The sequence below is a fragment of the Anneissia japonica genome, unplaced genomic scaffold, assembly GCF_011630105.1.
Source record: "Anneissia japonica isolate Jap-2015-1 unplaced genomic scaffold, ASM1163010v1 scaffold456_len727751_cov192, whole genome shotgun sequence".
Classification (NCBI taxonomy): domain Eukaryota; kingdom Metazoa; phylum Echinodermata; class Crinoidea; order Comatulida; family Comatulidae; genus Anneissia; species Anneissia japonica.
Window position 1 is genome coordinate 346944 of NW_022713155.1, and position 12961 is coordinate 359904.

Below are 12961 nucleotides of genomic sequence, written 5' to 3' on the forward strand. Positions count from 1 at the left end.
CACAGTGAAAATTAATGGACTAATGTTTAGTATTGTAATTATATTATCCCAGATGTGTATAAGAGACAGCGCTTCCTGAGATTTGATTGGTTGCACATTTTTTTCGCTTCGCAAAAATTTCGATAGAAATGTAAATGCGCATGCGCATAAACCGATGCTTTCGATTCGCGCGAATAAATTTGCCTAGTGAAAAAAAGGCTTAACAGAAACTAAATTGAACGTAAGATAAGTCTGTTTTCCAAAGAATGTTGACCAATGACACAAAAAGCAAACTGAGAGCATAGGTCTCGAACTCACGACTGACAAACGCCCTACACCTGATGCTAAAATAGATTTAACTGCATAATCAAAGCCTTAACTTTTACTTTAATACTTACACTGCATATTGTTAACAATGTCATTGTGTTCACTATCGTCCTGAAAGCGAAAATGAAACATTTCTCATTGATTTTTCCTGACCTGTTTGAAGGCCTCACTGATATATCGGCAAAGCATAGAGGAGGCTTATGAGATTACAAAGAAGAAGAGTAAGAGAGAGAAGTGGGAAATATTGAAAGAAGTAAAATAGGAGATAAAGAAAAGTAGCTCTATACACACTACAGCCTGTCTCTTATACACATCTAGATGTGTATAAGAGACAGTATATATATATACCAATTTATTAGACCATTTTATTACAATTTTATCATGTTGAAGAAAATTATTTTTATTGTTTTGCCAAGTGTTTTGCGTGAGGACCATAAAATAAGTTTTAATTTTATTGTGTTATCCTCGGATTTCTGTTTTATCGTGTTGTTATATTGTTTTTTATTGTATGAGTCCGAAATAAAGTCAATCAGTCTATCAATCAAAGTCAACTATTTCGTATGCTATTAACTGATGGGCCTACAACGTATAAATCAATTTGCTTCTATTGAGAACAATTATTAACAACCCATAAGGGTAATTGCTGTTATTGTACTTGCTATCTGTGTGTGAAAATATGTCCTAAATTACATTTAATCCGCTTAGAGGAAGCCGTGATCTTCTCCAGTATTTCGTCAATCCGAACAAAGAATATTTTCTACAGTCAACAAGTATGCGGTCTATTTGGGTAAGCGAGGAAACGGAGGAGTAAATTCTAAATGATGATTGGACTGATTAATGGGATTGAAAGAGGTATTGTACGAGACCTTTTTTGTCTAAAAATACAAGAAGCAAAATCATGATGGGAGGTATGGGTATTGGGAGAACCGTGTCTCTTAACTTTGCGCTTTAAATGGCGGTCATTTTACCTGCACATAGCATAGTGAGAAGTTAACTCGGGTCTCTAATTAAACCATTCTAATTTCCATTTATGTTTCAAAGATTTTTAGCTTAAAACATTTCAGCGGATGTGACGAATAAATACATTGCGTATCGTAACGTAATTATAGTTCGTATGATTTTCATATAGGCCTACTCATTGGCGAAGAAATTCACAGTACTCCTCTTTGGGATAATTAAGGGGCCACCCTTCTGAATGGGACATCCCTATTAAGGGGACAATTTTCGGCCACAAGACGAGAAATACTATATCTTTTAACACTATACGCCAATCCCTATTCGGTCCCGAAAGTGTCCCCTTAAAGCCAGGTTCCGGAGGAAATTTTTTTATATGTTGTACCGTCCTGATTTTCTAAGACACAAAATGCATAGGGGACTATATGACGAAAAACTCGGAAGCGGTTAATGATAGGCCTACCGATTTTTGAATATTTAAAAACCGAGGGAAAAGGGGCGTAACCCCCTTTTTTCCATCTTTCCCGAGTTTTTAAATATTCAAAAATCTGTATCTCATTAACCGCTCCCGTTTCCCGTCACATATGGTTTACTGTTTACTGTATACTGTTAGTCTAATGTTTCACGTAAAAAACAAGAAATAATACACTCTGTACTATTGTACACTTACCAAGTGTAGCTGCTGATGTATGGAAGTGATACAGCATGCAGAAACTGATAATGTAAATATATCCCTTCATTGTAGGTTCTCAGTGCTATGAATCGCTGGCTAGGACGGCTCCTCTGACAGTCTATTGGAGTATTGCTTGTCAACTTCCTTGAAGTCGGCACACTTTTCAGCTTTAATTTGTATAGGTGTGGAGCTCATAAAGCGTAATGTGCCATCTAATTCCAAGCTAGTGAAGAACCAAAATTAAAAATTGAGGCTGAAGTGCGTCAATCACTATCTTAGAGGTCTTCATAATGTAGGATTAACTTCACTGAGTCCCTTGCCCATTTTCAGAACTGACTGGATACACATAGAACGTTAGCGAGCAGGAAATTTATGGCGGAAATAATACAATAATTTTTTTATGCTATGGCACGAATGTGGTTTGCTCTAAACGCTTACACGCTTCTTTTGTTATCCAAATAGATGGAATAGAGGTGAATTAGACCCACTTCAGTCAGCAAATACAGTCTTCTTTGTTTAGTTCTATATTTTTTTTTTATCATTTCCGCCTTTGATGCATCTATCTTGACAGTTCTATCGGAACAGGTAATTTACATACCAGGTAATTATTTTTCTATCTGTAAAGCCTATTCACACGAAGCCTCATACTTCCCGACCGGCCGTTTGGGTATTATCATCAAGTGAAATATAATAGAATATTAATTTTATATGCAAATACTAGCAAATAAAATTTCCCAAGAGGATGAAAATAGAATAACAATAAATAAGGAGTTATATTTTCCGAAAAAAAAAAAAAAGAAAAAGAAAAAGAAAAAAAAAAACCTTTTGATTTTCCAAAGGAAAAAAGCCAAAAAACTGCGTCATATCATTCTCAGAAAATGTTGTGCGTTCTATATAATATTTATTATTGGATTTTAGGATGTTATTATTATTACCACCACTATTAATTCTCAATACAAGTAAGTAGGCCTAATAGATGAGAATAAACGCTTCCTTGTTTAAGCGATTGTCATGGTTTTGTTGCATTTGCTCCATAAATCGGGGGGGGGGGGGGGGTAGGTAAGGTACATTCTATTTGTTCCTTTCCACACATCATGTGTATACACTGGGCTATATGAAACGTCTGGTGTGAAATGTGTGTGTATAATGTGCTTTATTCTGAATACAATGTATGACTGATGTGTATAATGTGCTTTATTCTGAATACAATGTATGACTGAAGTGAGAAAACAAATATTTTTTTATATAGATTAACTTCAAATTAACCCACGGAGCATGATGGCATTGTGTATGATTTGAGGCTGGAGGACACCGTGATTACTTGCCGACACAACACCAGTTCTATCGGTGGAAGTACAGTATCCTAAACGACTTGTCCCACGAGGCGTCGTCCCGTCGCAGTCGTATATCGCGTCGGCTGCCGACGTAGTGTCCTGTTTTCATTTTACCAGGAAAAGCACTGTATAAATATCTGCAGTATTATTTTACTAGTTTTCGTATTTTGCTATTGTCTTCATGATGTTTTCTTATATGAAGATCATCAATAAAATAATAAAAAATAGTTTATATTACCTTTGAAACAGCATTATCATGCAAGCGGTACAAAATTTATGGAATATATTTTTAGGATTATACTGTCTGTAGGCCTATTATTAATCTAACAAGAAAGAAAAAAAAAAACTAATTCTGTTGGTAACCCGGTGTAGGCCTATCTGTTTACAGGTCTCTCCAATAAAAGATGACTATACCGAGTTTTTTGTGGTCTGTAGCAGGTTTGGTCTCTAATTAAAAATAATCATCCAGGGCCAAAGAATAGTGGACTTTAATTCTAGATAGTCTTTATTTGGATGGGTCTTTAACGGACCTTTCAGGAGTATCAATCAAACTTAATTGTCCAATCAGAACAGGACCGGGAATACGTGCTTATTCCACAAACGCACGTGTTACGTACAATTTACCCACTGTCATTTTTTTTAGGACCCTAGCAACAATATCCAAGGGGCGGGGCTTAGCGGAATGGTCCATGAGAGGGAGACCTGTATTTAGTGAGTTGATAAATTTCTATTTACAAAATCCGAAGGAGGTGGAAGTATTTTCGTTTAAACCCCGGGTCAATAGTCCCACAATTAATAAAATTATATTCTTTGCATAATACTCACTTAAATTAACAAGCCGACTAATGGTGTGATTCTCTATATAATTTAAACCTTCTGGAGTTATAGACAGCATACATGATGAGCAAGCCGGTCTTTCACATGTTCCGCTGGCCAGACATTCATATTCGGTCACATGCACAACCATTGCCGCTGGAATTCTGGGAAGGTCATGGACAGTTTCCTAATTTATTCCACCATTTGTGGTTCGTGGAAAGAATGTAGCCTGCACATTTGTACGTGTACAAAGAGGATTACAAGGTGCTGATTATAACTTGTAATCAAGATGGAAGTCCCCTCCAATTAAAGACAACTTTTGGTACCGGGGTTTCCATTGTCTTCAGCAGCTTTGGTCTCTAATTCAGGGGTGACGCCAGGATTTACCCGACGGGGGCAGGGGTCCGATTCCACGACAAGAGCAAAATGGGAGTGGTCGAACGTCGCTTAAAATGTTTTTAAAGTGGTCCGGGGGCGAAGCCACCAAAAAGTTTGACAATTTAGGGGTTTCAAAGGTTTATTTAATCGATTTTAGAGTCTACTATGTAGAAAATACATTATTTTTTCTTCTTCCCCCACCCCCTCCTCTAATTATAATTGCAGTAGTCTAAATTAGAATAATAAATATATGACATTTGTTAATACAGGACTACAAAATATTAGTCTTCAATTAGAGACTGTTCCACTAAACATGCTTTGATGATTATAAAATAAACTTGTCCCTGCTCCTAATTATATATGGAATTTTTCTTTGTCAATCATCAATAAACTGTTTAAAAATCTGTCAATAGACCTTTCCGGATTGTCAATGAAACTTAACAACTGACTAATCAGAACAACGCTAGGAATACGCGCGCGTCTCACAAACACACGCGTTGTCCCACAAACGCACGTGTTCACCTATGTTTTAACACTGTCACAGGGCTTAGCGGAAAGGTCCATTATTACTATGATGAAATTGTTAAGAGATTATTTGGTGTTTTTCAATTATTAGAGTATAGAGGAAGAAGCAATATTTTCTCCCATGTACATGTATAAAGCAGAAACATGTTGCACATCTTTTCTTCCCCTGGATCCACCACTGAATCATAAATAACAAATAAACAGACACTGATGCACATACAGTAATCATTTTTATTAGACCTGGTTTCAATTCAGTAGAGACATAAACGTTCCATGAGCCAAACTCGCAAGTGCCAGAATAAGGAAAAAACAATTGCTATATTTGTCTAGCGATAACGACGCATCTGCAGGGTATTGCGACGCTTCCAGGATGCACGGCGCGATCCTCCCTGGGTTTGTTTGTATAAATGTCCTTTTCCAAGTCCTCGGCTCTTTTTGGCTACAAAAAAATAATAAAAAATAAATTATGAATATGTATTCAAAAATATAGAAATATTAATTGTACTGAAAATATTAAATATAAGTATATGGCACAGTTGTATACTAATGCCAAATGCACATAAAATTAATTTAGGTTGTTTATAATTTTCTTTGACACCTTATTATATATTACTGTAATATGCCTGGAAAAATAGTTTTGATTTATGGATCTGTCTATCTAGGTAAATATGTGTATAAATTTGAGGCTATTTTTGGCCAAAATTTCATTTGCAGCAGACTTTGTTGCGTGAAATAGGTGATCAGAATTGGTAACTGCAGCTCCTTGTGGTCTGAGTTAGGAAAACACTGCTTAAATTCTTGATATACAATATGATACTGGTTTACATTCCTACTATACAATGGATGGTACTGATTATATTCTTGATATAATGCATGGTACTTGTTTATATTAACACATAACATTGCCTGTGTATATCTTTACCATAAAATGTATGCTACCAGATGATATATGGCTACATTCAGATATAAGCCAGGCTTGAGTTAAGCCCGGCTCAACGCTAAGCCCAGCTTAACTTTGCCAGGCGTTCAGACTAACGGGATTAGCCAGGTGCGAGAATTTTCATAATAATGAACTGTAACCAGCAAACGTGTTTCAAAACATTGCTCGCAAAACTAACGCTCGCTCACAGCGCAAGTATTTGAATGCTGATTGGTCGTTTTGTTACCCGAAGTCAATGCAAGACCCCCCGCAATGATTAAAGCCTGGTTTAGAAAAATTAAACACAGTGGCACGCCAGGCCTAGTTACTATAGGAACACAGCCCAACTTGAGATAAGCCACCTAGTTCAGACTGGCAGGTGGATAAACCCGGTGAGTTGAGCCGGGTTTATTCAGCTAGTCTGAACTAGGCCTCTATCATGTAATATATATGGTAGGTGTACTTACATGCAGAGGTGAGTCCACGAAGTTCCCTGTGTTTGTGGACAGGATTGCAAATCCATTGGGTGTCTGGATCCCGACGGATAGCCTTGTGTTGTGGGTCGACAAGGATTACCTCATAATATTTGTAGGTAGAATCATTGGCAACCCAATAGCTGTTGAGGACACGCAAAGCACCGCATCGTCGTCCAACACGGTCCTTTTGGCAGAGAAACAATAAACAGAATTAATAATACAGTATTTGATATGTGTGTATTATAATTCATATTATTTCAAATTTCAAAGTTGACTTTCTCAACTACAGCAGTTGTTTTCAGAACTACTTACGTGGTGTACCGCAAGCTTCAACATATATATTATTTCAAATTTTAATATTATTATTATTAAATACATCAGCACAATATTTGAGATATAAATATTCTGGTTGTACCTACCTCAGCAGTAGCTTGTAGACTTCGTTGATACTTCAATTCATTCACACCCATGTTTGTTGGCTTTCCATATGTGGCTCCCTTTGGCACTGGCCTCTTTCTTCCACCTCGGCGTACACGAACGCGGTAGATTACAAATCCTGAAAAATTTTAAAAAGGACGAAAATATGTTCAGGATATTGTGGAAGAAAAAAGCTAACAAAAATGTAAGCAAATTGGATAAATTTTTAAAAATTTTAGAGCATCAAAAACAGAGCTACCTTGTTTAGCACGATATCCAAGACGACGAGCCTTGTCAGGTCTTAATGGACGTGGAGCTCTGTGAATAGCAGACAGTTGACGTAGCTGCCAACAACGGATGCGGAGCAGGAATCGCATAGCATCGCACTGCTTCTTGCGCCATAGTTCTTGCATGTACTTGTAAGCTCCCATTTTGTAAAGAGCCCTCGCTGTAAGAAAATATAAAATGAAAATATGCACATGATAAAATAATGTAGTAAAGATATAAACAATATACTACTATTAATAATACTACTACTAGTTAGGGAAAAACAGCAGATCTGATGCTGATGTGATTACAAATTAATAATTGATGAATATATGTGAGGAAGATCCACTTCTAACAGCTGCACAGCAGCAACTACAGCATGAAAAGTGGTCAAATTGGCCCCAAACCAGCAGTCAGTGGGTGAAGCACACATAGGTGACTAAGCCTAAGTACCAAACAAGTACTTATTTAGTTTGGAGTCGAGTGTCAAATGGATGGGCCAAATTCAATAGCTTGTTGTATACTGAAGGTGACACTGACCGTGTAGCTCCTAGCTGGGCCTAGACCATTGGCTGTTTTTATGACTCGGGTTAGTAATAGTATTATTAGCTAGGCCCTCCCTGTTATTTACTTTTTTATATTTTATAATATTACTGTAGCAGTACGCCTAGACTAGCCTACCTAGATAGGCCTCCTGCAGTGAATTATGTAGGCCTATGCCTACAGTACTAGGCCTAGCCTAGCGTAGATAGGCCTTTCTCTATAGACTATTCTAGCCTAGGCCTACCTATGTTTTCTCTAACTAGCTGGATCAATTTGCGATAAAAATACAAAATTCTACCCATTAACACTTTCATAAATTAATAATAACTATATAATTTTAGGCCTAGGCCTCCTACCTAGTACTATCTGGTTCTGGGTCATGGTAGGCATAGATAGGCTACAATTTAAGCAACCCAGTACATACTGTATGTATAACACATTCTTTAGTTGGATAGGGACAGGGACAATTGATATTGTTAAACTATAATTCCTAAGTTGATGGTATTTTAAAACAAAATATTACACTGATGACACTTTAGTACATATTCTTTCTAAATAAATTAAAAAACAAATACGATGTAATTACTGTGAAGGCGATTTAATGAAGATTACATAGGACACAACAAATTCACTACCTTGTGAAATTGACGGAGCCCAAAAAGACAGGTCAAAGGTCAGCATTCGAGATTCTATGATTGAATGACATTACTTAGCAAAAACATTTATTAATTTATTTTTTATAATTATAAAATAAATTTATAGCTATTTTATTTGAAGATTTATTGAAGAATCTAAATATAAATGAAGTTAGAAGAACATTAAAGAAATACTGAAAACATGAATTTGCTGCTGATGGCTGATGATGGTTTGAGGGCGCTTTCCTCATTGAATCGTGGAAGTTTTCAACAAAAACAAACCCCTGAAAACAGATCATAATTCAAGGTAATGCCTATTAAAAACGAAATAAGATACATTTCTACAGTATAATTAAAGTGAACTGCTATTCTAATACTTATATTACTGCATTTCTAAAACCACTGTCACTGGTTAGTAATACACTAGGCTAGGCCTAGGCCTAGATCGCAAACAGGTCCCAACCAAGGCCTAGTATAGGCTAGCCTATTTTTTTAGCCAGGCCTTGTTTGGGAATGGTAGACAAGAAAAGACTGGCCAGTGCATGGGGAAGGGGGGGGGGTCTGTCTGGTGGTGGTGGGCTGGGAGAAGTTTTAGCCCAGCAGTAACTTAAAAAATGATTAGGTGCCTAGGGAGCCACCCCAGATGTATATAACTCCGGGGGTATTCTAACTCCGGTCCTACAATACCACACGGAACACACGGGACCACTCGCGACCACTCGAGACCACACGGGTGCAAAAATGATTAAAATATTACCACACAAGAGTATAAAACTGCTATATAATCAATAAAAACCAACTTTTATAATGGTAATTGTCCAAAATATGGTAAAAATGAATTTTCTTTTTACAGGTTTTTCCGTTGTGCTTTGGAAGTTAATGCGTTGACACTGAGGTTCTGTAACGCATTCACGTCTCCAGAAACACGTTCACCTTGACCTCTACCACATTCACTACGTACGTTACATTTCATCCTGCGTGTATGCCTATTGGCCTAAGTATTCTACAATAACTGTATCTGCTTCGTATTTGTATTTGTGTTTTAGCCCAGAGACAAATCTAGTTAACTTCTTATGAATAATGTTTTTGAAGATGGTATTTTGAGATTTTTTCTATGAAAAAAAATAAATAAATGGCAGTAGTACCGCTTTTTGTGTTTTAATGTATTTTTTAATTTTTTTTTTTTTTAATGAAATGTTTCACTGTTTGTTATCTTCTTTGCTGGGATATGCGGAGGACCCGGGATTTTATCCATTTTTGCACCTGTGTGGTCCAGAGAGGTCGCGAGTGGTCCCGTGTGTGTTCCGTGTGGTATTTAGTAGGACCCTATAACTCCACAAAATTTTGGGAACCCATTGCTTTTACAAGATCTTATTATTACTACTCAAGCCATTATGCAAATATATAAATAAGACTATATCTGTCTCTACATACTATACTAGGATACTACTTTTTCTAGGAATTTCTTGTAGTACCAACGTACCGGTCCTACTAAATACCACACGGAACACACGGGACCACTCGCAACCACTCGGGAACACACGGGTGCAAAAATGATAAAAATATTATCACACGAGAGTATAGAACTGCTATATAATCAATAAAAACCAACTTTTATAATGGTAATTGTCCAAAATATGGTAAAAATGAATTTTTTTTTTGCAGGTTTTTCCGTTGTGCTTTGGAAGTTAATGCGTTGACACTGAGGTTCTGTAACGCATTCACGTCTCCAGAAACACGTTCACCTTGACCTCTACCACATTCACTACGTACGTTACATTTCATCCTGCGTGTATGCCTATTGGCCTAAGTATTCTACAATAACTGTATCTGCTTCGTATTTGTATTTGTGTTTTAGCCCAGAGACAAATCTAGTTAACTTCTTATGAATAATGTTTTTAAAGATGGTATTTTGAGATTTTTTCTATGAAAAAAAATAAATAAATGGCAGTAGTACCGCTTTCTGTGTTTCAATGTATTTTTTAATTTTTTTTTTTTAATGAAATGTTTCACTGTTTGTTATCTTCTTTGCTGGGATATGCGGAGGACCAAAGATTTTATTCATTTTTGCACCTGTGTGGTCGCGAGTGGTCCCGTGTGTTCCGTGTAGTATTTAGTAGGACCCTATAACTCCACAAAATTTTGGGAACCCATTGCTTTTACAAGATCTTATTATTACTACTCAAGCCATTATGCAAATATATAAATAAGACTATATCTCTCTTTACATACTATACTAGGATACTACTTTTTCTAGGAATTTCTTGTAGTACTACAGTACTATTATAACTAGGGCCTACTACTGTAGGTTAGCCTACCTAGAGAAGGTACTGAGAAGGTAGAATTTAGAGGGGCTATATAAAAAGTACTGTCAAACACAAAGCCTGCTGAGACTAGTAGTAGTAACTTACTGTAGTACTACTCTTTATTCAGATGCCATTTAACATCCTATTGATTATATTTTTCAGAGATCAAATGAAGTTTAAGATGACATTTGGTAGCTGATGGACTTCACCTGTGTATTATAACTGATTGTTTTAAAATTCAGTATCTTGATTCAGTCAAATTATGATTGCATTAGTGTACTTCACATTTTTGGTTTTAAGCACTTTGGCCTTTGGTCTCAATGTTTTCATTAAGAAAAGTAAAACTGACGAACAAGTAGGAAACAACCCAAATTTTGTGCAATTCCAACATGCGTATTTTCTACCATACTTTTTAGCACTCGCTGCTGATTGGTTGCAAGGTCCATACCTCTACAAACTGTACAGCCACTATGGTTTCCTAGAATCGCAGATTGCCATTCTTTATGTTTGTGGATTTGCTGCTAGTGTGATTTTCGGGACATCTACAACCGTACTAGCAGACCGCTTTGGAAGAAAAAAACTGTGTATAACATTTACAGTTGTATACTCAATATCATGTCTAACCAAACTGTCAAGAAGCTATGGGGTTTTGATCATTGGACGCATTCTTGGTGGGATGTCGACATCTCTTCTGTTTACGGCGTTTGAATCTTGGTACGTGCATGAACACATAGAGTGTCACGACTTCCCAACGGAATGGTTGCCAGTTACGTTCTCCAAAGCCACATTTTGGAACGGAGTCCTTGCAGTAATTGCTGGGCTCGTTGCTAACTTACTTGCAGGTTTTCTGAAGCTAGGACCTGTTTCACCGTTTCTACTTGCAGTACCGTTGCTTGCTGCCTCCGGTCTTATTGTCACTAAGAAATGGCAGGAAAACTATGGCAACAAGAAAATGCAATTGAAAAAATCATGCATCGATGGTTTAAGACATATTGTGAACAGTCAAAGAATGTTGCTGATAGGAGCAATGCAGTCACTTTTCGAAAGTGTTATGTACATTTTTGTTTTCATCTGGACACCAGTCGTTGATCTGGATTACCACCCACCACTTGGTGTCGTCTTTTCAAACTTTATGGTCTGCATCATGATTGGTTCGTTCCTGTACAAGATTCTGACTGCAAATCGTGTAAAGCCGTTACATATTTTGAACGCTGCTATAATATCAGCGCTTGTTGCAACTGTAATCTGCATAGGATCAACGAAATCGCATTATGAACAGCCTAAAGTGTCTTTTCTAGCATTTTTAATCCTCGAGATTGCTTGCGGGTTGTACTTTCCATCGATGGGTTTCTTGCGAAATGAGATTCTTCCAGAAACTCATAAGGTATCTATTATGAACTGGTTTCGTGTACCATTGAACATGATCGCATGCATTGGACTAATGATTCTACATGATGAAGGGTGGAGGAAGGGAACTCGACATATCTTCATCTTATGTTCGATACTGCTCATATTTGCCCTTCTCTGTGGTTTTAAATTTTCAAGATTGTACAAAGATGAGGAAGTGAAGAAGGAAGTAGAAAGTGCGGCATAACTGACAAAATATTTATAATAAATAAAGGCTTGCTAACTATTTTTTCCCCTTAAATTATTCAGATAAAATGTATGTATCCAGCTTTTGGTCATAAGTAAATTGAAGCATGCCATCCCAAAACCAGCATACTGTTACTATGTTAATCTGATGAGGCAGTATTGTATGCTTTAGTACAGGGCAGCTGTAATACTTGTAATCATACTTTGGCAATACTAAGTTTGACCAGTATTGATTCCAGTATGACCTATCATTTTAAAGCTTATAATGTGGAGAATATAAATATTAAAAATTCAGTTTTCATTTTTTGGTCAGTGATGCTGGTTTTAGGATGGAAGCTAAAGCTAAAGACAATTTAAGTAAGTACTGTAAAATGTTTGAAATGTTCTGTTCAAATAATGACATACTGTAAGGAGAACCTGCAATAGTGATTTATGTACTTTGCTTTCTGTAATCTTCACTTTTTCATGTTTATTTTGTTTGTATATTTTTTCATTGCTTGGAAATGCACTGTACTGTAAATATGTAGATTGTGTTTTATTAACCACGTCAACACTTGATGTACTATTTTGCTATTGGTATTTATATAGCACCTGTCCTTTAGGTTACAAAGTGCTTTGTTTTCCCTGGTCATTGGGTCTACAAGTGTAAGTCTTGCTGCCATATAGGCTCAATAGTAGGCAACCCCACCAGGTACCGTACCGATTTATATTTCTGGGTAGAGAGAAGCAATGTAAATAAAGTACATTTCTCAGTTACACCATGGAGGTATTATTGAGAAGGAGATCACTCGGCAAAGCTACGCGCACGCAGCGCTATGC

General features: G+C 36.7%; 2 protein-coding genes across 2 annotated transcripts in view; one reads left to right on the forward strand and one right to left on the reverse strand.

Moving 5' to 3' along the window:
* Window positions 1-5197: 5197 nt before the first annotated feature.
* Window positions 5198-8373, reverse strand: LOC117108261 (60S ribosomal protein L15-like). Its single transcript, XM_033250235.1, has 5 exons — window positions 8244-8373; window positions 7058-7246; window positions 6801-6937; window positions 6373-6565; window positions 5198-5425 (listed from the first exon to the last, which is right to left on the reverse strand). Exons 1-5 carry the CDS (start codon window positions 8287-8289, stop codon window positions 5313-5315), a joined length of 678 nt encoding a protein of 225 aa, XP_033106126.1. The 5' UTR covers window positions 8290-8373; the 3' UTR covers window positions 5198-5312.
* An 85-nt stretch (window positions 8374-8458) lies between these two features.
* LOC117108260 (molybdate-anion transporter-like) overlaps window positions 8459-12961 on the forward strand; it is a gene marked incomplete in the record, with an annotated part of 5996 nt that continues 1493 nt past the window's right edge. Inside the window, 3 exon segments of the mRNA XM_033250234.1 lie at window positions 8459-8550; window positions 9097-9200; window positions 10712-12894. Of these exon segments, the coding sequence (XP_033106125.1) occupies window positions 10812-12143 (1332 nt within the window).

What these genes read in the sequence shown, in the direction of transcription:
- LOC117108261 (XM_033250235.1), bottom strand. Translation starts at nt 8,289, where the DNA reads ATGCTGACCTTTGACCTGTCTTTTTGGGCTCCGTCAATTTCACAAG. An exon ending in GTCTACAAGCTACTGCTGAG is followed by an intron (nt 6,566 to 6,800) that starts GTAGGTACAACC and finishes CTCTGCCAAAAG; the next exon opens with GACCGTGTTGGACGACGATG. An exon ending in TCGTGGACTCACCTCTGCAT is followed by an intron (nt 5,426 to 6,372) that starts GTAAGTACACCT and finishes ATTTTTTTGTAG; the next exon opens with CCAAAAAGAGCCGAGGACTT.